The sequence below is a fragment of the Lepidochelys kempii genome, chromosome 14, assembly GCF_965140265.1.
Source record: "Lepidochelys kempii isolate rLepKem1 chromosome 14, rLepKem1.hap2, whole genome shotgun sequence".
Classification (NCBI taxonomy): Eukaryota; Metazoa; Chordata; order Testudines; family Cheloniidae; genus Lepidochelys; species Lepidochelys kempii.
Genome location: NC_133269.1, coordinates 13,220,040 through 13,243,994, shown reverse-complemented (window position 1 = coordinate 13,243,994; position 23,955 = coordinate 13,220,040). Strand labels below are relative to the sequence as shown.

The 23,955-nt window shown below is 40.0% G+C and overlaps 3 protein-coding genes across 10 annotated transcripts in view; 2 read left to right on the top strand and 1 right to left on the bottom strand.

Annotated features, from left to right (window-relative positions):
* Nucleotides 1–489, top strand: part of ABCC3 (ATP binding cassette subfamily C member 3) — a 76,652-nt gene extending 76,163 nt beyond the window's left edge. The window contains exon 30 of one of the 3 annotated variants that reach the window (XM_073311346.1): nucleotides 24–489. In XM_073311346.1, the coding sequence (XP_073167447.1) occupies nucleotides 24–132 (109 nt within the window). In that variant the 3' untranslated portion in view covers nucleotides 133–489. The remainder of the gene's footprint in view (nucleotides 1–23) is intronic. The other 2 variants (XM_073311343.1, XM_073311345.1) reach the window with 2 other exon arrangements.
* A 471-nt stretch (nucleotides 490–960) lies between these two features.
* Nucleotides 961–20,122, bottom strand: ANKRD40 (ankyrin repeat domain 40). Of its 3 annotated transcripts, XM_073311358.1 has the most exons (7): nucleotides 19,810–20,122; nucleotides 17,870–17,941; nucleotides 15,982–16,144; nucleotides 9,597–9,745; nucleotides 7,801–8,286; nucleotides 6,308–6,489; nucleotides 961–3,119 (listed from the first exon to the last, which is right to left on the bottom strand). In XM_073311358.1, exons 3-7 carry the CDS (start codon nucleotides 16,113–16,115, stop codon nucleotides 2,973–2,975), a joined length of 1,098 nt encoding a protein of 365 aa, XP_073167459.1. In that variant the 5' UTR covers nucleotides 16,116–16,144; nucleotides 17,870–17,941; nucleotides 19,810–20,122; the 3' UTR covers nucleotides 961–2,972. The 3 variants fall into 3 exon arrangements, with proteins under 3 accessions (XP_073167459.1, XP_073167458.1, XP_073167457.1); XM_073311357.1 differs by lacking the exon at nucleotides 19,810–20,122 and having other exon boundaries at nucleotides 17,870–18,277; XM_073311356.1 differs by lacking the exons at nucleotides 17,870–17,941; nucleotides 19,810–20,122 and having other exon boundaries at nucleotides 15,982–16,551.
* Nucleotides 20,123–20,209: 87 nt separating this feature from the next.
* LUC7L3 (LUC7 like 3 pre-mRNA splicing factor) overlaps nucleotides 20,210–23,955 on the top strand; it is a 47,502-nt gene continuing 43,756 nt past the window's right edge. For 2 of the 4 annotated variants that reach the window (XM_073311351.1, XM_073311354.1), the window contains exon 1: nucleotides 20,214–20,404. In XM_073311351.1, coding sequence (XP_073167452.1) covers nucleotides 20,306–20,404 — 99 coding nt within the window. In that variant the 5' untranslated portion in view covers nucleotides 20,214–20,305. Of the gene's footprint in view, nucleotides 20,405–23,955 lie in introns of all 4 variants that reach the window. The other 2 variants (XM_073311349.1, XM_073311350.1) reach the window with 2 other exon arrangements.

The following is a 23,955-nucleotide window of genomic DNA, read 5'->3' as shown; positions in this document are numbered from 1 at the left end:
TTTTCTGCTTTTGTTTTTTACAGGGTTCTCGTTCTAGACAAAGGAACAGTAGCTGAATTTGATACACCTTCAAGCCTTATAGAATCCCGGGGTGTCTTCTACAGTATGGCTAAAGATGCTGGACTAGCTTAGCAAGACTTCTATACCATTGAATGACTGACTCATCCCAAAAGTGACTCATGAATGTACTGTATTTTACAGAACAGTCTTTGTAATAGACTAAACTTGTGATACGTGAATTGTTACACACTCGTAATGATGAAAAAATGAATTTTATATTTTAAAAAATATTTTATATATACATAAAGTATTTTATTAACTGCTTTTATTTTTTCTTAAAAGAATGCCAAATATCCTGCCAAGGAAATGTATGTATCGCAAGCCAACATGTATTGTTTTCTGGTTTATCATTAGTAAAGTAAAACCAGTGATATAAAATACACCTGTGTCTGTCTTCTATACAGAAACACAGTTTTAAAATGGGAAGACTGATAATGTTCTGTGATGACTCCATTAAAAATAAAGTAATCAAGGAATGTTTCACCTGTGTAAGTAAATATCCCTGGGGCAAGAGCATTGGATGCTGCAGTCCCAATACTGCAGCCTGTTCTAGTACCTTGGTGGAGCTTCATTGGGCCAGCAGGCCAGAACAACTTGCAGAATCAGGGTCTATCACATTCCTTTCTACTCCCACCAATCTAAGGCCTGCAAATAGTTGTACTTATAGAACCAAACAATTGAAAGCCTGGTGAAGTCTGTAGGAATCTGTACTAGGGCTGTCGATTAATCACAGTTAACTCATGCAACTACACCAACCACCACAGAAAGCAGTTTATGTAGTAGAAAAGTTGCAATTTTTTTTCTCAAGAAAAATTCTATGTCCATGTTTGAGAACATAAAAATAATAATTTATTAATTATAAAAAGAATACAACTTAAATAGAAACAAGAATCTAGAGTCAAGCAATTCATTTAATACTTAAATAATACTTAAACATTTTCATGTAGCAATGCACAAAGGTAATGAATCCTTGATGGTCATACACAAAAATGTTCACATGATACAGTTATCCAATTAATTCAGTTAGCAAAGCTAATATGCTCAGTTATAAATTGCATAAGATATAAAGTATAAAAATATTCCTTTGAATGCATAGATAGCTACCAGCAACTGCGTAATATAATCATCAGTATAGCAAATGAATTCAGTCAATCCAATGGCTGATCTTTTCACTGGTACAGCATACCAGTTTATTCATAAAAACTACAGTACTTTTACAGAAAAAATGGCTTCTGAATGGCAAAAGCCTAAAATAGTCTCTTCTGTCAGTGAGTAAGAATGCAGGTCTGTAATTGTATGGTGAGCAATTGTTCTACTATATAAACTTCCATCACAGTGGTTAGATCAACATCAGTAAGCTGGTATAAAAGAAACAGATTGTCACTGGATCAGGCTGCATCGCATCTCTACTTTAACATTTATGCCATGAGAAAAGACTTATCTTGTTACAGTCTGTTCTACTGATATTATCCATTTTATAAACCCTAAGCTAATGTGTACTGCTTAAATCCAATTAACTAAGAGTTAGGAAGTTAGGTTCTTTGGAAAAGAAAGGCACTAAGAAAAAATCTTAATAGTGGGGAGTTCAAATCAGCAATCAACTATGTTCTCCCTGTTATCTAGAGCTTTAATCCATCTAATTCTCAGTACAGTACATACTTCTATAGCTAGGTAAACAGATTAGATCCTTTCTTCTAAAGAGGATGGTTTTGTAAATTAAAAAAAGAGTGAATAAACTGGATAAAAAAATCCTTAACAGATTACTCAACTTTAATGTTTTCCAATGTATTTATTCCAGGATTTCATAGCAGAGGAGCATAATACTGAATTTAAGTTAGCAGGAATGTGAAAAGGTGACCATGCAATCAGAAACATAAATAGTTGTCTTTGAAAAAGGAAAAAAAAATGCCTAGAAAGCCCAAGATTCAAATGTCATCCCATTTTTTTAAAATGCTAAGCATTTAATTAGTTTCCTTTTTACATAATAAATTTACGGTTTCAAGGACTGATCTTGTTCATGAAAGGATGAGTTGGAGGAAAATGGAACTGCAATATTTGTGCTCCTTTCTCATATGGAAATCACATTGACTTGTCCATGGAGTGAAAAATAACTGCCATTTTAAAGAAGCATTAGAGAAACTTCTTGATCATGAAGCAACAAAAGAGAGAGGGAGTGGACCGTTTGTTACCAAACATTTCAATACCGTGTGTTGACAAGCAGCCATGAGATTTAAAAAACCCTAGCTATTTTGGTCAATGGTATATTTACAATTTGAGTAACAACTGTAATATTTTATCTTCAACCTGAGAAATATTTATAAATGCAGTTTAAGAAACCACATCTAATTAGTAACTTTTTAATACTTAAATGAGACAAATGGAGTTTTGTGCTTCTTCCACAGACTTCAATCCTTCCATTTTCCTCCTAAAAAAGGGGTGTGTTTGCTTGTCACGTCACGCATGTATCACCTATTAATGACAGTGGGATGTCTGTGCACATTAAGTAATTTGGTACAAACACTAAATGGGATTCATGTTCTGTCCTTTAGCATAAGTGCTTCTGCTATTTTATAGCTAACAATTATTAGAACAATTTAAGCCTTTCCTTGAGAGCTGCTAACTCTACAGTGATTGAAGTCAGGATTATTTTGGGTAAGGAACAGAATGCTAGCTACATGAATAGACTGAGAATTCCACCATTGCTTTCTTTTCATAAGCACAGTTTCATATCAGAGCAAGTTAGTCTGACATGAGCTGTAGGCTGAAACTGTGCAGAACATGTCAACTTTATCTCAAAAGTAATAAAATAGATTTTTTCAGGATATTAGCCCTTATAAGTTCAATGCTTGAACATTGAATCCATTGCTTAAAAGACAAGATACAAATATTTTGTTTGATGCTGCTTTAAATAGTTAATAAGTCAGCTTTGATGCTTTCTTGTTGTAACAAGGCCTTTCAGTCAGTGTAGATGCAGCATTTCTAAACAGAAAGTTATTGTCGTTGATTATTAGAACCAGCTCTAGTTCTTGGAAATCCTGAAGTCTTGCAACATCTTTGTCCTTAAATAAACAAATTAAAAATGCAGTATGTTAGTAGCATCCACAATAAATATTGTACAGGAGTTCAGTTAGGCAGATTTAAGGAGGATAAAACAGATGTATGCTAGCAGGGGGCAAGTATTTACCCAGCAGTTTGACTCCGTTTTGCTTATCTAGCTATCAAGCAGGCACTCCTATTGCATGTTGCATTACTTTAGCATTCTATTTACTTTAGATTTCATTTTTTTTTAAATGTAGTTATTTTAAGTGGGAGAAAGTTTCCTAGTTGGAGACTCCTGGCTCTGCTACTGTGTAACTCTGAAAAAGTCATTTTACTGCTCTCTGCCTCTGTGTTCTGATCTGTTAAATGGATAGAGATCTTGCCTCTCACAGGAGTGCTGTGAGCCTAGGGCTAGTCTACACTGGCAACGTTTAAGGGCTGCTGTGGCAGTGTTTTAAGGTGGCTTGTGTAGTCACAGCAGAGCGCTAGGAAAGAGCTCTTCCAGCACTCTAAAAAAACCACCTCCACAAGGGGCGCAGCTCCCAGTTCTGGTGCACTGTCTACACTCGCGCTTTACAGCACTGAAACTTGCTGCGCTCAAGGGGGTGTTTTTAACACCTCTGAGCAAGAAAGTTGCAGCGCTGTGAAGTGCCAGTGTAGACAAGCCCTTAGTTAACTAAATGTATACAAATGGGAGTGAGATCCTCAGACAAGTTCACAGTATTAATAAGCTCAGTTGACCCCTTTGTGATCAGTCTGTTTGGCTTCATTGTCGTGTGATTTGGGTTTGGCCGAATCCTTCTTCAGAAATTCTAATTCTTTTTGTTTCCAACATGCAGTATCAACTGTAGACTAATGTGCCAAACAAGTACAAAAAATTAAGGTTACCAACAGATGAAGGGAAGATTTATAGTTCAAGGGAGTTCTTCAATATTACTGACAGGGAGTGAAAATTATTAGTGGAATTAAAGCTTGTATTATGTGCTTTAAAGATCTATTGCATACTATCTATAAACAGCTTGGAAGAGGGTCCTCTGGGACCCCTCACCCCAATAATCTTTCTTTCTTTCTTTCTCCCCAACCCATTAAAAACCTCTCACATTGATCCATGCCTCCTCTCCAAGGGGCCCTGAAGCCAGCTTCTTCTGGAGCAGCACACCGACCACCCCAATTCCTGACCTAGCTGAAGCAAGTCAGAGAGAGTAAAAGAAGGCAGTCGCAAACAGTAAGTAAGCGATCAGGCTCTGATCCCCTGAGTGGCCATACTTTGTCACTAGAATTAAGCACTAAGAATTAAATTTTTTGAAATCTCAGAAAACAAGTGTCCTCCAGTTTTGCTGACAAAAATGCCTAAGAATTAGCGACACTCTTACAGAGGACACTTTGAACAATCAGACTTAGCTAGCATATTTTGGAACTACTTATTCCTTTGCAACCCAAGAAATGAATCTTTAAAAGTAAAGAGTCAGAATGTCTTCTTATATTGGATGCAGGTACGGTCCACTGAAGTCTGTTAATCTAGCACTAATCAGATTAGCTCCACCATTTGACGCCAACAATGTCCTAAGGATTTGAGGGTGAAGGAAGGGTCACTAGTGAACTAGGAAAACAGATACAAAAAGTCCAAGTCTTCCATGTATTATGCAGGCATGTCCCATTGCCTTCAATGGGACATTTGCCTGTGTAAGGACTGCACAAACTGTTCCTAATTGAGAACGTTTTCCCTATAATTTAGTTGCTTTTTAAAAGGAATGTTTAAAGTTTAATTAGATTAGTAAGGCTCACCTCGGTATCATAAACCTTTCAACCATTCATGACAGTATGTCATGGGGTATGTTATTACACTGAATTTCTGAACATAGTTAAATATAAGTCACACAGTACAGAATGTCAGTGCAGGAAAGCCATCAAGAAGTTAAGGGTTTAGAGCTTATTTTATTAAATAGGAAAAATGGCAGCAGCCCAAACAAAGCACTCTCATTTAATAAGATGTTCCACTGTACAATTTACAGAGAGGAACCTATTTCCAAAAAAAAAAAATCCAGTATAAATAAAGGTTTAAAGAGTTGCTTGAGGATTTATTTAACCACACAACTCTCAGTGGCTTACAAGTATTGTATAGGTAAAATCAGTGCAGGTCTTTCAAAGCACAGAAGTAAGGTGATGTCAATAAAACAAGGCAATTCAGCTATAGTTGATGCTCTGACTGTAACCTCCCAATATGAAAGAATACTGTTCAACACAATATTTGCAATATAGTGTTATCAGTGAGTGCAAGGGTTGATCATGGATCAGTCCCAAACTGAGAAATATGCTGATGGGGACCATTAACTGTAGGACCCAGGATCTGTGATACTTTGCAGTCAAAACAACCCTCTAGTTTAGGAAACATGAATTGAAGATTGGAAGGCAAATTAGGTAATTCTGTAAAGTTGAATATCTTGATTTTAGGGTGTCATATGAGGATCTCCAAGCACTTTACAAACACCACAACCCTCTGAATTACCCAACTACTACAATCCCCCTCTTATCTTGATGCACAGAAAAGTTCATTGACTTGCCCAAGGTCACACAAGGAGTCAGACTGGGAACCAGAATGCAGATCTGATTTCTACTCTTCTGCTCTGTCCCCTAGACCTAACTTGTGGATGGAGGGAAAGGAGGAAGAAAGGCATATAAAATACAAAGACTTCTCCTTAATGTCTTTTTACATTATGTTAAACAGTAGAGTAACTGACAGTACAGTTATAGCCAAGTGCCTCCCTTGTCCCAGCCCCTTGGATGGTCTCTTATCCTCCATCCAAACTCTGCTTCTTTCTTCAGTGCTGCAGGCCCAAACTATGCCATAGCTATGCATGATTGGCTGATCTGACCATCAGATGCACTCCCACCAGTCTTGTATGCATCTGACTGAGAAGTTTTATTCTTCTTCTATAGATTCTGAAACATTCAATGACAGCCCACTTATTCCATGGCCAGGGGATTATAAGAAAGTTAATTACTGGTTATGGATCTACTATATTTCTCTAAGACAAGGAACACCGTTAAAAACACGACGTTTGCCACTTTGCAACAATAGCAGTAAGCCAAATCTCATATTCAAAGACATAAGGAATATTGCAGGTTGCTTGAGGGATGAATGATGCATTTTTAATGATGTCCACAACAGCAATAAAAATAACTTTTGCTTAAAGCTGAAGGTTCTTACCTTTCTTAATACTGTATTTGGTAATTTTCGAATCTTCTCTACATGTTCTGGATTAATACCCAGTTCACTGCAACTCACTCTGAGCAGTTCCTTATATGTTAGTTCTTGTCTGTCCAGTTCAATTTCAATGAAGTCATTCTCTCTAAGAGTAAGGTTCTGAATTCTCACCTTAAGCACCAGTTCTAGTAAAAGATAAACATACAGACATTAATACCTATATACATATAAATATGCACGATCATCTAAATAAGAACTGGAAAAAAATAAATGTGACTTCATTACATCAATAATAATAATAAATCTCAAAATGTTACCCTAAAATCATTTCATTCATTACTTTTGATTTATTTGTATTTAATGCGAAGGTAGGTGAAAAGAGCTGAATTCCGAGCTCTGGAGACTGGAATCCTATTCAGGACAAGAACAGCACAGGCACTGGCCATGTAAGCTTCCACATAACTCATCAACTTCCCACAACCACCATGTCTGAAAGGACAACTTCTAGAGGAGAGGAGGTAGCTCAGCCTCCATGTTTTTCATTCCTTCACAGAGAAGCTACTGCAAAGGTACCATTTGTAGCTGTTTCTGTGGAGTCCCATTAGGAACTGATCTGAGATAGTCAAGTTTATTTTATATAGGCCAATAGACACCCATAATAATCAAATACAGACAATATTACTTATAAAATTATAGTATAATTGAGTTACTACTGCTCTGAACAACGAGGAGTCCGGTGGCACCTTAAAGACTAACAGATTTATTTGGGCATAAGCTTTCATGGGTAAAAAACCTACTTCCTACTGCTCTGAACTGAATTTCATCTGGCAACATTTTTATCTTCTATTACCAATTTTCTGAGCAATCCAATATTGCATAACTCAGTGCTCTGTTTTTGGTGATCGCACATTAAAATTCATATGGATCTTCTCACAGCTCCCATTCAAATAGAGGTCTGGACCTTTTAACTGCAATTCCAGAACTGGCTACACTGAACTGATGGGGTGATTTTACTAAATATATATAATATTAACCCCAAGGAATGATAAATAATACTTCCTCTCTGTACATTTAAGTGGTCAGCTACCTGTACAAGCTGAGCTAACAAAGCTTCTCTTTCAAATTAATTGGACATAGGTCTGTGTTTTGTATTAGAGTCTAGAGTTCTGTACCACAGTTATGGTGTTAGACTACCCTCGCATCTGTATGTTTTTACAAAACCTTAGATGAGTAAGACATGTTTTCATTGATATTTGTATTAAAAATTCCAGTGGATACAATTTTTTTAAACATTCCCTGAAATGCCTGAGACACAAACATGGAATCATGCCTCATGCATAAGAACATGAAAGTGAAAGACTAGAGAAGTACTATAGACATGAATAACATTGACTAGTCTATTTTCATTCTCCAACATGACCGCTTCCAGGAAGAACAGAGCAAAAAAGGAATAGTAAAATTAATTTTTAAAATTTGTAATAATAATTTAATGTTACCTTGCATATTAAATGGGAAAGCTCCAGGGAAGAAAAATGGCTGAAATGTTGGCATAGGCCCCATACATGAGCCATTCTGTTGCTGAGATACAGGCTGTTTAGATGCAGCTGGAGAAGGGAAACTTCTGCTCTCAGGCACAGATGCCTGGTGAAAGGGACCATTCTGGACTACAGGCTTTGGGCATTCTGGCATGGTACAGGCTCCAGGAGATGTCGACATATCTTCATTATCAGCCACTGCAGAAGCAGCATTTGCATGTTGTGATGTTGCAGAAGTGCATGCTTTGACTCGAGGTAATGAAGTGGGATAATCTACAGCTTGCAATTCTAAGGGTATGGGGAAATTTCCATTCAGCGAGCCAGTGGAAGGGTCTGGAATGCTGTTACTCATTGTGTTATAAACATAAGGGAAAGGTGGATTAGCCAAATAATTCGGGACAATTGGCAAGTCTGAGTCTTGCTTCAAATCTGCAAGTTCGTCTTCCACTATAGAGGAAAGAAAAAAATGTCCAGTGAACAAAATTAGTTATAACTGGTTAAGGAGAACTAAAATTGTCCTAGTACATCGTGGTTTTTAGATTCAGACTATTTACACACACTCACACAGAGGTTATAAAACAAAACAAAGAGCTCTAAAGCTCTATGTACAGTTCACATAACTGTGCTAAGGGGTTCCATAAAAACAAAGCTTGTGTGACTAAGATACTCCACAAACACCTCTACTTTCCCCCTACACACTTGGACTTGATATAGAATCTGCCATCTTTTAAGAAAAATGTCCTGTGGCCAATATTTTGTGCCATATTCTCAGCTGACATAACTTCATTGTCTTCATAATGGACATAAACCAGAGGAATAAATGGAGGGCAGTAGATTTTCAGGTTTGCTGTGGATACCAAAAGAGTGGGTGGGGGGGAAAAGTATACAATATATTTAGAACTGAAAGAACTACTGACTCAACAGCAGATAGATATTAACAAAGGCAGAAATCAGAAAGAAAGGAGTGCAAAAGGTAGGAAAAACTTAAAGATTCTGAACAGGCTTCAAACTAATTCGCATGTTTAGTAGCAACATTGTTACTTTGACAGTTACAAGCACAATATACCAATGGATCCCTTGGGGCTGCTACTCTATCACTATACTTTTATGGAATAAAATACGAATCTTCAATTGAGATCAATGCAGTTAACCCCTTAAATAAGCTTCCTGATATTTTATGGAATTATCAGTCATATACACTAAAGGCTTTATATATTTTTATATACATATATATATATATATATATATATATATAAAAGTAAGATTTCCCTCCCCTTATCTCCATTTGAAAATATGTATCAAGCCGCAAATGTTTGTAGTGAACATGTTCTATGACAGTTTAATTTTTCAAAATTAAGCTTTTTTCCCTCCCACATACAAAAAAAAATTGTCACCATAAAAGCCCATGGAACCAACATTCCTGAAGTTGTGGTTTCTTTCTCAGTAAAGACTCTGAAGGCCAAATGGGAATTACTGCCACAGAATTCAGAGTAGCAGCCGTGTTAGTCTGTATCCGCAAAAAGAAAAGGAGGACTTGTGGCACCTTAGAGACTAACCAATTTATTTGAGCATAAGCTTTCGTGAGCTACAGCTCACTTCATCAGATGAAGGTTGTGCCACAAGTACTCCTTTTCTTTTTGCCACAGAATTGTAAGCTTTTAAATACAGATTCAGCACCCGCGCAAAAGCATGACCATAATTATTAGAATTGGTCATTACCAAGTCTTCAAAGTTATTATATTAACCAATAAACTTACCTCCCAATGTTTTCCTAATCTCTCTCTTTGAGGTTAACTGGGCTGGCATTTCTCCTTTACTTGTGAGAATCTCCTTATCAGCACCAGACTCTATCAGATAAGACACCACTTGAGCATGGTTCCGTTTGCATGCCCAGTGCAAACAAGTCCTGCACAAGGAAAATGTTGGTGTTATATGAAATAAACATGCTACCAGAGATTAGTTTTATTCATACCACTGTGTATAAAAAAGCCAAGGCCTAGCTTTCCCCAAAAAGAACAACATTCATTTCTAATATACATTACCAAGCTGAGATATATTCTTTGAACATTTTTTGTAGTCTGCAGTGACACCTGCTGATAGTTTTTCCCTGCAGTAATGCCTTTACCACCAACGTTACTATTTTTGACAACAGCAGATGGTTTTTGCTTTAAAGTTTAACTAAATCTCTCACTTTTAGCTTTTAAAAGCTAAAACTAATTTCAAAAATATAAAATAGCTGTCACCCTTCTGTATCTTTTTACATTTGTTTTTTCAAAATAAGATGACAGAATATATTATAAGCTTAACAGCAGAACCATATTTCAAGTGATCATTTAAATTCATAGAAATAGGTTTAATTTTGTTAATCAAAAGAAAAAGAATTTTTTTCTCTGCACCACTCCAACCAAAATGAAACAGACTAGTTCCTGAGCAAAGATCTTTAGAAAACCAAACTGATTTCAATTTGATTAAATCTCAAAACAGAGCTGACTAGAATAATCTTTATTTTCTGAAATAACTCCTCACCAGGACATTTCGCAGTACCTTACAACCAAAAGAACTGAGTTTTCGTATTACACTGGTTTTCACCAAATTATCACACTGACACAAACACTGGTAAATTCCCAATAAATACCTTTGCAGAACTCTAACTTTTTAGGGGATCAATTTCAACACTTTTCTCCATTACAACTTTCATATAAACTGTAGTCCTAGTGGCTTTACAGAGATAGTGAATAATGCAATTAGAGTCAGATCCTGATCCTGGCATTCTTACTCAGGCAAAACCCCTAGTAAGGAATATAGGATTTGTCAGCATAACAACCGCAAGAAAGAAATTCTCAGATACTGGCAAGGGAGAAAAAATATACTCCAAAAAACATACCCCTACTTCATACAGAGATTTTGGTGAAGGAAAGAATTCACCCACAGAGAAGGTCTGTGGTTTTGGTTCAGGCAAAAGGCACATTTTCCTGGAGAGTGGTTGTTCTTTAGAGAAATCCCCAGAGTTGATCCCCTGAAGAAATGTAGGGGAGGGTCAGTCTCCCTGATGTTTATAAGATTTTACAATGTGTCTGCATGTTATAATATGCAAAAACTGTATGGCCCATCCCATTTTCCCCGCAAAGCACTATCTCACAGCTTAAAAGCAGTACCCTAGTTTCAAAGATTTTCTAGTGCTGTTTCTCCACCACCCTTCCCAATGCTGTTCTTTAAACTGCATGAAAACTCTTAATCCTTCCCCAGACTAACAGCAAGGAGAGGAAAAGATGTTGAATCTTAGGAGTTTAGAGTTACATACAAGAAGAGTGAGAAAGAAGTGGTGTAAAATCTCTTAGAAAACTTATGTGGTTAAAAAGATTCATTTCAGTCCAAAGTCCTTCTCCAGGAAGCATTTGTTTTTTAAGGAAAAGGTGTGGTCACACCTGTCTGACTTTAAAATTTAGACTACGTTGTGTTCTGCCAAACAGCACCACCTCTGACACATCAAGAGTTTTTGCTCTTGTTGGTTTTTTTGTTTGGTTGGTTGGTTTTGTTTACTCCTGAAGAAGGGTCTGATGGGAGGAAATAGTAGAGTAGCTATAAAACCTGATGCATGCATGTGAGAATCAGACTAATTAAAGCAAGAGAAAGCAAAGTACACACAGAATCTTGCTTGTTTTATATGCCAGTATGATTAAGACTATCCTGCAAGAAACAAAGGGCCTAATTGTGCAAATTCTTATCACTGGGTTTAGTATTTCTTTGTGGAAGAAGCCCCACAGAATACAAGGCAATAGGATTACTCACTGTAGTAAGTGCTGTTGTGTAGAACTGGGGCCCAGATTAAAAAACCCACTACTGTAATAATTATATATATATATATATATATTACAGTAGTGCCTAGCGTCCCCAGATGAGACTGGGGCCTGATTGTGCTAGACAATATACATACATATAATAAGAGACAAAAGGTCCCTCCTTCAAAAGGTTTACAATCTAAACAGAAAAGACAGCCAAAGGATGGGAAAAGAAATGGAAACCCAGAGGGGTGAAATGAGTTGTGCAAGGTCACAAGCAGTCGTAGAGCCAGGAACAAAACCTTGATTTCTTGTCTCCCAGCCCATTGCCCATTCATTAGCCCACACTACCTCTCTTGATGAGTATTTTTCAATTATCATTTGTCATTCAGATGTGCTTTGCAATGTTTCTTTTTAGGAGAAATAACAGCTGTTAAAACAAATGTGGGGTATTTTTTTAATTATATCAAAAATTAGTCCCTATCAAAGGTTATATAGAAGCAAGTTAGGGCCTGTCTTAACAAGTATCATTTGGTTATCTTTGGTGTATATTTTATAAAACCACACAATATTCTCAAATTTTTGTTCCTGAGTAGGTTCACCTATTTTAAATATTTTTTTCAATTCAAAATTGTGTTAAAGACAGTTGCTAGAACTACACTTATCACTTGCCAATTTTAGTAATTTTATTCTATTGTCCCATTTTTAAAACATTTTTTATCCTATTGCTGTTTCAAAGTCCCAGAAAAACAACCGTCAAAGATGACTAAACACAAAGTGATGTCAAATGCACAATGTAAACTGAAAACGAAATAGAGAATTTCCCCCCCTTTAATCTCTTTTAGTTGTAGTAATTTTAGGAGCTACTTGTAACAATAGTAGATAAACGAAAAAATTTCAGACAGAAATGTGATGAAATTGATGGATAACTCACTGAGAAATGGAAATCCTGTACAAAAATTAGTTCTTGTACAAAAATTCCAAGAGTGAAAATCAAAATGTTACAGTGTTGTCTGCAATCGGAATAAGTCTCCATATGAAATGTTAAGAGCCAGATTTTCAAAAATGCTCACCATCCACAACTGGGACAAGATTTTCAAAAGAGTTCAGCTCCCTTTTAGAGATCTAGAAAAAAGCAGTCATGTTTTCAAAAGCAGAGTTTTGGGGATCTGGACTTTTAATTTTAATCCCTCCATCCCTGCTGCATTGAACAGCTGCTGCTGCTTTCCCATAAAGGTGTCTGAGTCAGGGTTGTGAAATACCTGGCATTTTTTAAAAAAACAAACAATCAAAAAACCCAATGGATAAGCCAGAAAGGGGAGGTTGCACAACAAGTGTCTGTGACTCAGCTCCCTTGTATCTACATTATTTATTATTTGTATCACCATAGCCCCAATGTTAAGCATATGTTGTTAGATGTATGCCTCAATATATATATTTAATGTAAAGAATCATAAAAGTTACATTACAATGCAAGGACCATCATTTTAAAATTTCCTGATTTTGTGTGCTTAACTTCATATCCAGAATGTGTTAATATACTAATGTTTGGGGTGGGAGGGGGGTTGCTCTGAATGGGTACAAGATGGAAAAACATAAAAGCAGCACAGATAGGAGTTTTCAAGATAGTTAGATAAGACTAAGATATGTCCCCCACCATAACTTCCTTCTTTTCACAGGAATTTAACTGCAAATCATCTGCTTTCAGCTGGAGACAATGCCATAAGACATGACAGTTATTGTAAAGTACTGTATTCCACGACTGGACTATGCATTTGAGGTAAAAGCCACTATTTTTAAGAGTGCTGAAATAATTGTTATAACTCAACAGAAAGAACTCCTATATTATTTACAACAAAAATCCCATGGCATCTGAGAAGAGGTCTGTGAAGCTCTGGCTGTTTTGTTTCTTTGGACTTGGTGCAAAACCTTTTCTTAGTTTGAATTCAAGCCCCCTGCATGTCACTTTGAGTTCAGAAGTAAAATTCTGACAAAGTCACCAGGCTTTGTGGTTTCAGAGTAGCAGCCGTGTTAGTCTGTATCCGCAAAAAGAAAAGGAGTACTTGTGGCACCTTAGAGACTAACAAATTTATTTGAGCATAAGCTCTCGTGAGCTACAGCTCACTTCATCAGATGAATTCAGTGGAAAATACAGTGGGGAGATTTATATACACAGAGAACATGGAACAGTGGGTGTTACCATACACACTGTAAGGAGAGTGATCAGGTAAGGTGAGCTATTACCAGCAGGAGGGCGGGGGGGGGGGAACCTTTTGTAGTGATAATCAAAAGGTGGGCCATTTCCAGCAGTTGACAAGAACGTCTGAGGAACAGTAGGGGTGGAGGGAATAAACATGGGAAAATAGTTTTACTTTGTGTAATGATCCATCCACTCCCAGTCTTTATTCAAACCTAAGTTAATTGTGTCCAGTTTGCAAATTAATTCCAATTCAGCAGTCTCTCATTGGAGTCTGTTTTTGAAGTTTTTTTGTTGAAGAATTGCCACTTTTAGGTCTGTGATCGAGTGACCAAAGTGACTGAAGTGTTCTCCAACTGGTTTTTTAATGTTATAATTCTTGACGTCTGATTTGCGTCCATTTATTCTTTTACGTAGAGAGTGTCCAGTTTGGCCAATGTACATGGCAGAGGGGCATTGCTGGCACATGATGGCATATATCACATCGGTAGATGTGCAGGCGAACGAGCCTCTGATAGTGTGGCTGATGTGATGGGTGTGGGCTGATGTGATGGGTGTGGGCACACTGTGATGGGTGTGGGCCAAAAAATAGGTACCAATACAAAGCTTCAGGTACTAAGGAGATGTTTGATATAAATGCTTAGATTCACACAGCTTCCACTTTAAATTATGAGCCTGTACTGAGAACTCCACAGATACACTCTTGTGCCCATGTTGAGCCCCAATGACAACATCAAAGCTCTGCACAAGTGCATGGATACGGTGCACAATTGCAACCACTATTTTCTCCAACTGTATGTAAACCTCAGCAACTCTGGCCTAATTTAGGGTTTTATTCTGACCATTTCACGAGGATTTCATGCAGTCTAATACAGAGAGATATTGCGCACCCACAAATCCCATTTATGTCAATAGCAGCTGCAAGTATTCAGCACTTCTCAGGATCAGACCTATACATGAGACCCATTCCAGAGATGCAGCTTCTGCACACAGACTCAAAAGATATGGAAGACACGATTATAGCTAAAGTACAGAACAAGAAGCAATTTTTAAAAAATATATTTTATGCCAGATTTTGGTTTATTGTCTTAATGCCAGTTTTTTGAACAAACTGATTTGGTAATGAGCAGCAGTTTATTATGCATATGGAAATAATGAGAAAGTGAAATGGGAGAAAAATCACTACATACTTCTACTCCTTAACAAAGAAAGAAAGCAAATCATAGAAGGCTTGATTATCACAAGTGCTGAACAGCGACAGCCCCCACTGACTGTAACAGCTGTCGTGGGAACTTGGCACTTCTGAAAATTAGGCCCTTAGTTTTTAAAATTCTAGTTTATTGTCCTTTCTGTTTCATACTTCCTATTTTCACTCATGTAAGCACAGCTCAGTAATTCACATAAAGATATAAACTGAATCTAATCCAGGTAAAACAATCTTCAAGAATGCCTGAATTGTTAAAATCATGTTTAAAAAACAACATTTTTATGACTAGTCTGGGAATGGTTCATTATAGAAGAGTTTCAGGATTTAGGGTTGTCAAGTGGTATTTGAATGAAATGTCAAAACAAAAAAAATCTGTGAGGCTTTATGTATCTCACTGAAACACATTGCAAGATCTTTTCTCATAACAGGAAGTTATTTTAAAAGCTGCCTTAAAAGTAATCCAGAATAAGCCTCTCTAAAAATGAGCGAGCTTGGCCAGTCTGAGGTTTACCTTCTGAATGTTATTTTACTGTGCTGTGTTTGTGCAGCCAGCTTTCCTAATCCCATCAGTATAAGTAATAGAAGGTGGCAACACATTGAACTAATAGAAAATCAGAGACCAAGGATCAAAACTTCTGAAACAAAATAATGTAAGCTCAGAACAGCAATTATCAACAGTACCATTACTTCCTCCTTTTAAAATAATTTTAAAGCATCTCTAGTGAGGGAGGATTAGGCAATGGGTTTAAATAGGACATTTAAATTACATTCTGAATTCAAACTGTCAAAACTGGATAGCCTTGCATTAATATATTTCATATGAAAAACATATATAACATCCACCATATCATTAGCAGACAAAGAATAAAAGGCTCTTAAAATGTTCTTCTCAGTATCTGAAATTGTCAGTTTTATTAACCTTTAAAAATACACGTAATTCATTCCTGTTAAAGGCTTACCAGCCGTTGATTTCATTTTGAGAGTTGACATTCACTCCGAATTCCACCAGTCTTTGGACCTCCCCAATGTCTCCCAAAGCAGCTGCTTCTCTCAGTCTCTCCTGGAGTTCTTTCTCCTCTATAAAAGTTGTCATCTCTCTAAGGTCACTTTATTGTTAAGCAGCTGCCAACCGAAGGTGATTTAACATTTTATAAAGCTAACATACTGAGCAGCAAGTCAAAGATAAAATTAACCCTGCATAACAAGAGGTGTCTCTTATTCTTTTAATTTTAAATTCATATATTGATTACTTTCTGTCTGTTACGTTTAAATCAGATAGAGTCACACGTTTCAGAAGAACATTAAAGACAACTGCATAGTACAGTATCTCTAGATTGTTGCTGTTTCCTAAACTCTTCTCAGGGGGACTCTATTATCTGTGACAACTCTCTGACCTAGATATTTAGTTCCTACCAACAGCCTTGCATGCAATTCCTGGTTGTAGCTGTCCTGTTTGCTGTATGATTCATCAGATATATTCAGGCTCCTACTTGATTACTTTTATTCAACTAAAATGAATTATTGCTTAATATACAAAGAATTTCGAATGTACAATATCTTCTACCAAACATTATTTATTCCTACAACCCCAAACTGCAAGTTGTTCTGCCTAGGTAGCTCAGCACCATATGTGTAACCCCACTGAAATCAAGTGAAGTCTCCATGTGGGGAACATGGGTCCATCCAGCAAAACAATTTGTAGGATTGGGGCCACAATTGATTCCACCAATTCACATTGTTTTTACTATTGTGCTAATTTTCTTTATTCATTCTAAGCCAAATAATGAGAGACATGGGTGAGAAAAACACTATTTCACAACTATCTTATTATAGAACACAAGTTAAAATACACACTTAGGACTCCATCTTCAGATCCAGCTGACCTGCAGCAGCTGTATCATGGCATCTGGGGAGTCCTACGTGCCAGTAAAATTCATAACACCTACGCTGAGCTAGAGCACCTTTAAAGCAATTTTGGGCCACAGGACCAGCACAAAGGTGCTGTATTGGGGGCCAGAATCTGGCCTTTAGTCTAAAATAAACTCAAAGACTTAATGGCCTAATTCTTACTCATGCAAATAGTTTCACTGAAGTAATGGGATCTCAACATTAGTAAGAATTATTCAAGTAAGTAATTACATGATTGTAACAATTACTTAGAGCTATTTAAAATAACTTGTTCTGTAATGTCTGATAGTGTAAAAATAAAGTGTCTATGGCCCTGATCCTGAAAGAAAAACTGTGGGAACAGACCCCTGGGCCTGCACACACCCCAGTGATTTCAACAGGGTTTTGTGCAAGTGCAGGGGGTCTACTGATGTAATTCTCTTTAGAGAATCAGGGCCTATGTGACTAGTAATTAATTAAATCAGTAGAGCCACCTTTTTTACAAAACATGGAGAATCCACAATCCACGTAAAAATCTTATTTTTAAAAAACAACTTTTTTTACCACTGTTTTGAGTAATGGACCTAATTCTTATGATTTTACATTAAGTTCATATTGGTAAGTACACTGACTTTAGAGGAGGTGCTCCCAGCATACACTAGCGCGAGAGCAGAATCACACCTAATATTTTAGATTTAATTAAATAATAGTAACTGTCTATCTCACATTATATCATTTATTATGTGTATTTACTTTTTGCACTTCATCCAACTTGAAACATTAAAATAGACTACAGTCATTTTTTACATGTTTCTCAGTGTCACTTTTTGGTTCTCATGCATTAGCATCAGGCTGCAATGTTTGGATTGCAAACACTATAAGGGAATTTTGAAAGCAAAACAAAAAGGAATTTTAAAAATATATAAGCAAACTTCTATTACACTCTAGGACATACAGTACCTGACACAGTCCAACAGTTGTAAAGTTATGCCAGGCTTCTGTAATCAATGAGACAGTTCTTGTCCAGTTCTCCTATTGGACAAGGCAGCATTAATGTGACTCTGAGGGCAAGGTCAGGACTAGGGTTTAAAGAAAGAAGTAGTGGAGGACAGCACAACTCCCCCTCCTTTCCTAAAACTAGAGAGGAGCATCTCTTCCTCCCCCTGATTTTTGTACACAGCACTCCCTCCATATCTCCCCCTTCCTCCTTGATGAAAGAGCCTCTTCCTGATTTGCTCTATTTTAACCATTGATCAGGACAGATGTGTTGATGCAACGATGAACATAATATTGATGCTCAATTATTATGTAATAATTATAAATAATCAACATCACAGTGATGGATATGTCTAAGAGACAATGATATCTGAAGCCAGTGACATCTCTCAATGCTGTGCCATGTCACTGTGGCCTCACATGAGACCACAGCACCTCATTGCTCTGCAGTGACACATCTCTTCACTGTGTTCTGGTTAGGGTTGCTACCTTTTCAGGTTTTCCTAGGATCAGACCTTTTTTTCAGATGGTGTCCTAGGAAATCTGTAAGTCCTCCTAGGACATTTAAAGTCCTGGGTTTTGCCATCTGAGTCACATCTGAGGCTACTACATCTTCTTCCTCCTCCATGGTGCTAATGCTACTCCTCCTCCCGCCAGGCTGCTCCGCTGGCTCCCCAGCAGGAGCCCTTAAGCCACAGCTGCTGTTTTCTACCTGACCAACAAGCTGCTGAGAGCAGAAAAAAGAGCTCATGACATCAGCTCCCCAACGCCCATTCCTCACCCTGCCCAGGAGGGCCCGCTCCCTCCCAGGAACCATCTCCTTTCCCTCGTTCTGTGCTCCCCTTCCCAAATCCAGCTCAGGGATGTCCTGTTTTTGTGACCTCAGAGGTGCCAAGTCTAGTTGTGTTGCGGTGGTGCAACAATGTCTCCCAACAGCGTGACTGTGCCTTTTCTGCAAAACCACCTGTGACTTGACATTGAGACAGTTAACAGGAGTGAGGGTATGTCTACACTTAAAATGCTACAGCAGTGCAGCTGCACCACTGCTCGAGTGCTTAAGTACAGACCCTACCTACGCCAACGGGACGGTTTCTCCCATCAGCATAGGTAATTCACCGCCCTGAGAGCAGGTCTACACTTACAATGCTGCATAGGCACAACTGTGCCACTGTAGGACTTTAATGAAGACACTCTATGCCGACGGGAGAGAGCTCTCCTGTCAGTGTAGTAATCCATCTCCCTGAGAGGCGACAGCTATGTTGATGGGACAAGCTCTCCGCCGACATAGCACTGTCTAAACCTGGGGTTAGGTCAGTATAACTATGTCGCTCGGGGTTTGGATTTTTCACACCCCTGAGTGATGTAGTTATGCTGATGTAAGTCTAGTGTAGACCAGACCCGAGAGGTGGTAGCTAGGTCAACCTAGCGCTGTCTACCCAGGGGTTAGGTCGGTACAGCTGCATCTCTCTGGTGTGGATTTTCACACCCCTGAGTGACGTAGCTGTGCCGATGTAAGTTCCTAGCGTAGACCAGACCAGAGTGGAGACAAGGCACAGTCAGTGGTACCTCCATGCAGCTACCTGAGGTAAGCCGCTCCCAGCTGGGGGATGTAGGCTTGGCATTGACTAGCTCCACCAAGATTCCATACAAGTGGTTTGAGCATTGGCCTGCTAAACCCAGGGTTGTGAGTTCAATCCTTGAAGGGACCGTTTTGTGGGCGGAGGGATAGCACAGTGGTTTGAGCATTGGCCTGCTAAACCCAGGGCTCTGAGTTCAATCCTTGAGGGGGCCGTTTAGGGACCTGGGGCAAAAATTGGGGATTGGTCCTGCTTTGAGCAGGGGGTTGGACTAGATGACCTCCTGAGGTCTCTTCCAGCCCTGATATTCTATGATTCTATGATAACCTCTGCGCCGATCTCGCTGTTGGAGGGCACCGCGAAGCCCTGGCCTGCATGGCGGAGGAGGTGTCTTTCCATAGCAGGATGGACGGCCGACGCGGTGGCCTGTCTCAGAGAGAGGCACTGCAATGTGAAGGGCTCTCTGCACGCGGAGGGCGCTCTGAGCACATTTACTGCCACCCTCCGCATCGGGGTGCATGGGAGAGAGACAGCTCAGCGAGACCCTCGCCACAAAGACAGCACCGCCCGCCAGCGAGCAAGGCCGGGGATGAGGCCTATGTGACTGAGAGGCCCAAGCCCTGACAGGCCCCAGGGGCGGTTAGCGAGACCGCGGCGGGCGCGCGTTGCATTGTGGGAAGAGCTAGGAGCGCCGCCGCCGCCGCCATTTTGTCTCTGTCACTCCGGCGGCAGCGCGAGCGCGCGGTCGGTCGGGGAAGGAGCGTGGGGCGGGGGGGCGAAGGCGGCGGCGCTTGGCAAGGGGCCACTCGGGTATCAGGACACGATGATATCGGCCGCCCAGCTCCTCGACGAGCTCATGGGCCGGGACAGGAATCTGGCCCCGGATGAGAAGCGCAGCAACGTGCGGTGGGACCACGAGAGCGTGAGTGAAACGGAGCCGCCTCCTCCCGGCCCTCAAGGCCTGGTTTTGTCGTAATCACCCACACGCGCCGCGGAGGACCGAAGGGGCCCCGCCGGCCCGGGGAGGGGACTGTGGCCGCAGAGACGAGGGAGCTAGGCGGGGGGCTTTCTGCGGGGCTCTGGCTGGGAGGAGTAGGCTGGGGCCAAGGTTCTGCATCGGGCTGGGGCCCTTCATGGCCCTGGGGGATGAGAAACAGGCGGGAGGTAGGGAAGGAAAATGCGGTGGGCCTGGCTAGGCTTGGATGGGGGGCCCTAGTCCTTATGAGGACTCGCGTGGGAGGAGGGAGGGGATCCGTAGTAGCCTGACTGAGGAGTGTTGGAAAGGGGCGGGTCTGCTCACACCAGGATTGGGGGTGGGGGGGGGGTGCTCTCTCGTGACTCTGCTCGGAACTTAGTGCAGGAGGGATTTCTGCTAACTGTGTGAGGCGATTTGTGCCGGTAAAGAAATAACTAGTTAAAAAAAATGAGTCGGTCGTAGGGTTTGGGGCGGCGGGGGTCTGCTTATGGCGGGAGTCCGAGGGGAGGAAGGAAGGTGGGAGGGTCTGTGTTTAGCTCTTTATGCGGGAGAGAGTTCTTTTGCATCGGATGGAAGGAAAAGTTTCTTAAAGCCTGTGTGTGCATGGCATGTGGAGGGGTTTTTTAAGGGGTCGTTCCTGAGTTTGAGGAGGAGGAAGTCTCTGGGTAGGTCTTACTGCAGTTTGGTTGTGCTGGGGTGGGAGATGAATAGTATAGAGCAGGGGTCAGCAACCTTTCAGAAGTGGTGTGCCCAGTCTTCATTTATTCACTCTAATTTAAGGTTTTGCATGCCAGTAATACATTTTAATGTTTTTATAAGGTCTCTTTCTATAAGTCTATAATATATAACTAAACTATTGTTGTATGTACAGTAAATAAGGTTTTTAAAATGTTTAAGAAGCTTCATTTAAAATTAAATCAAAATGTAGGTCTTATCAGTTTAGTGTGATCCTTGCCCTTGCTTTTCCTTGCTGAGTTTTCTGATGTCTGGCATGTATTTGGATACTTTAAGCTGCACACAGGCTTCTGGGTGATCAGTTGTTAACTGGCTCCGAGAGGGACAGAAGACAAAGTTCATGTGTGAAAATATCTGTTCACACAGGTATGTGGAACCAAATGCTGAGAGCATTGCAATCACAATTTTTTTCAAACAGTTAAATTTCACCGACAGGGATGTCCAGCAGGTCAGAATAGAGGCCCATGATCTGTCTCGGTAGCTTCAAGTGCACTCTGCAGATCTCCAAACTTTGATGCCCACAATTCTGAGCTTTTTTAATGAATGAGCTGCATTTCGAAATCTTCAACACCTATCCACTGAAATACAGACAAATCCAAGTAGCTTTCGTTGAACTTTTCAAGTTTAATTAGAAAAGAAAGCATTGGGCCAAATCACTGGAAATCTTGAAATCTGTCAGAAAATTCTGATTCCAGTTCTTGCATGTACATTCTAATCTCAACTTCAGATGCAGTGCACTCTTCCACGTGGCGTGATAGTGATGTAAGCAGGACTTTAAAAATCCCAGTACAGTGGTGCTGGAACAGTTTTTAATGTGGGAGTGCTGAGCTGTACCCCTCACTGCCCCAGGCTGGGGCCAGTGGGCCACAGCTGTGGGCAGCTGCAGAGCCCCAGGCCAGTAGCAGAGCCCCCGGACCGGTGGCCAGGACCTGTGTCCTGCAGCTGGTACCCCAGGTCAGCAGCAGAGCCCCCGGTTGCTATAGGTTGCCTACCCCTGGTATAGAGGACATGCTAACTACCTAAAGAACAGAGGATAATGAAGAACTTGAGATCCTTTGGAAATGAAGATTTTGCTGATGTGAGAGTTTTATTTTCACAAATCAAATTTGTCTTGGAACTTCTGGATTTTTCATTTACAATATTGTTACTATTTAGCAATATACTTTCATATTTCCTTTATATGTGGCTCTGACATGTTAACTCCTCTTCTGAGCAGTTTAGTACAGGAAATTTTTTTCCCTCCCAGATGCTTTTTTGTTTTACTCAGTGGTATCTACCTTAAGAGTTTTTACTGTCACCCATCACAGTCAACTGTATCAGCTCCTTCCCCATAAAATCAGTAGCAAAGTTCATAGTGGATTTCATGGAGTCTCTGATACTTCTCCCATTTTGAGCTCCAAACTTTGCTTAAGATCGGGTTTTTCCATTTTTTGTAGGTTAGGATTTAATGGATTGATCACAACACTGACACCCTGATAGACAAATTTCAGAGTAGAGCTATTACCAGCAGGGGGGGAGGGGGAGAGAAAATCTTTTGTAGTGATAATCAAGATGGGCCATTGCCAACAGTTAACAGGAACGTCTGGGGGGGGGGGGGGAATAAACATGGGGAAATAGTTTTACTTTGTGTAATGACACATCCACTCCCAGTCTCTTTTCAAGCCTAAGTTAATTGTACCCAGTTTGCAAATTAATTCCAATTCAGCAGTCCCTCCTTGGAGTCTGTTTTTGAAGTCTTTTTGTTGTAATATTGGAACCTTTAGGTCTGTAATCGAGTGACCAGGGAGATTGAAGTGTTATCCGACTGGTTTATGAATGTTATAATTCTTGACGTCTGATTTTTGTCCATTTATTCTTTTACGTAGAGAGTGTCCAGTTTGACCAATGTACATGGCAGAGGGGCATTGCTGGCACATGATGGCATATATGACATCGGTAGATGTGCAGGTGAACGAGCCTCTGATAGCGTGGCTGATGTGATTAGGCCCTGTGATGGTGTCCCCTGAATAGATATGTGGACAGAGTTGGCAATGGGCTTTGTTGCAAGAATAGGTTCCTGGGTTAGTGGTTCTGGTGTGTGATTGCTGGTGAGTATTTGCTTCAGGTTGGGGGGCTGTCTGTAGGCAAGGACTGGCCTGTCTCCCAAGATTTGTGAGAGTGGTGGGTCGTCCTTCAGGATAGGTTGTAGATCCTTGATGATGCGTTGGAGAGGTTTTAGTTGGGGGCTGAAGGTGATGGCTAGTAGCGTTCTGTTGTTATCTTTGTTGGGCCTTTCCTGTAGTAGGTGACTCCTGGGTATTCTTCTGGCTCTGTCAATTTATTTCTTCACTTCATAGAATCATAGAATACCAGGGTTGGAAGGGACCTCAGGAGGTCATCTAGTCCAACTCCTGCTCAAAGCAGGACCAATCCCCAATTGTTGCCCCAGATCCCAAATGGCCCCCTCAAGGATTGAACTCACAACCCTGGGTTTAGCAGGCCAATGCTCAAACCACTGAGCTATCCCTCCCCCACTTCAGTGGGTGGGTATTGTAGTTGTAAGAATGCTTGATAGAGATCTTGTAGGTGTTTGTCTCTGTCTGAGGGGTTGGAGCAAATGTGGTTGTATCGTAGAGGTTGGCTGTAGACGATGGATCATGTGGTGTTATCTGGGTGAAAGCTGGAGGCACGTAGGTAGGAATAGCGGTCAGTAGGTTTCCGATATAGGGTGGTGTTTATGTGACCATCACTTATTAGCACCGTAGTGTCCAGGAAGTGGATCT

What these genes read in the sequence shown, in the direction of transcription:
- ANKRD40 (XM_073311358.1), bottom strand. Translation starts at nt 16,115, where the DNA reads ATGACAACTTTTATAGAGGAGAAAGAACTCCAGGAGAGACTGAGAGAA. An exon ending in CAAAATGAAATCAACGGCTG is followed by an intron (nt 9,746 to 15,981) that starts GTAAGCCTTTAA and finishes TTCCTTGTGCAG; the next exon opens with GACTTGTTTGCACTGGGCAT. An exon ending in GATTAGGAAAACATTGGGAG is followed by an intron (nt 8,287 to 9,596) that starts GTAAGTTTATTG and finishes TTTCCTCTATAG; the next exon opens with TGGAAGACGAACTTGCAGAT.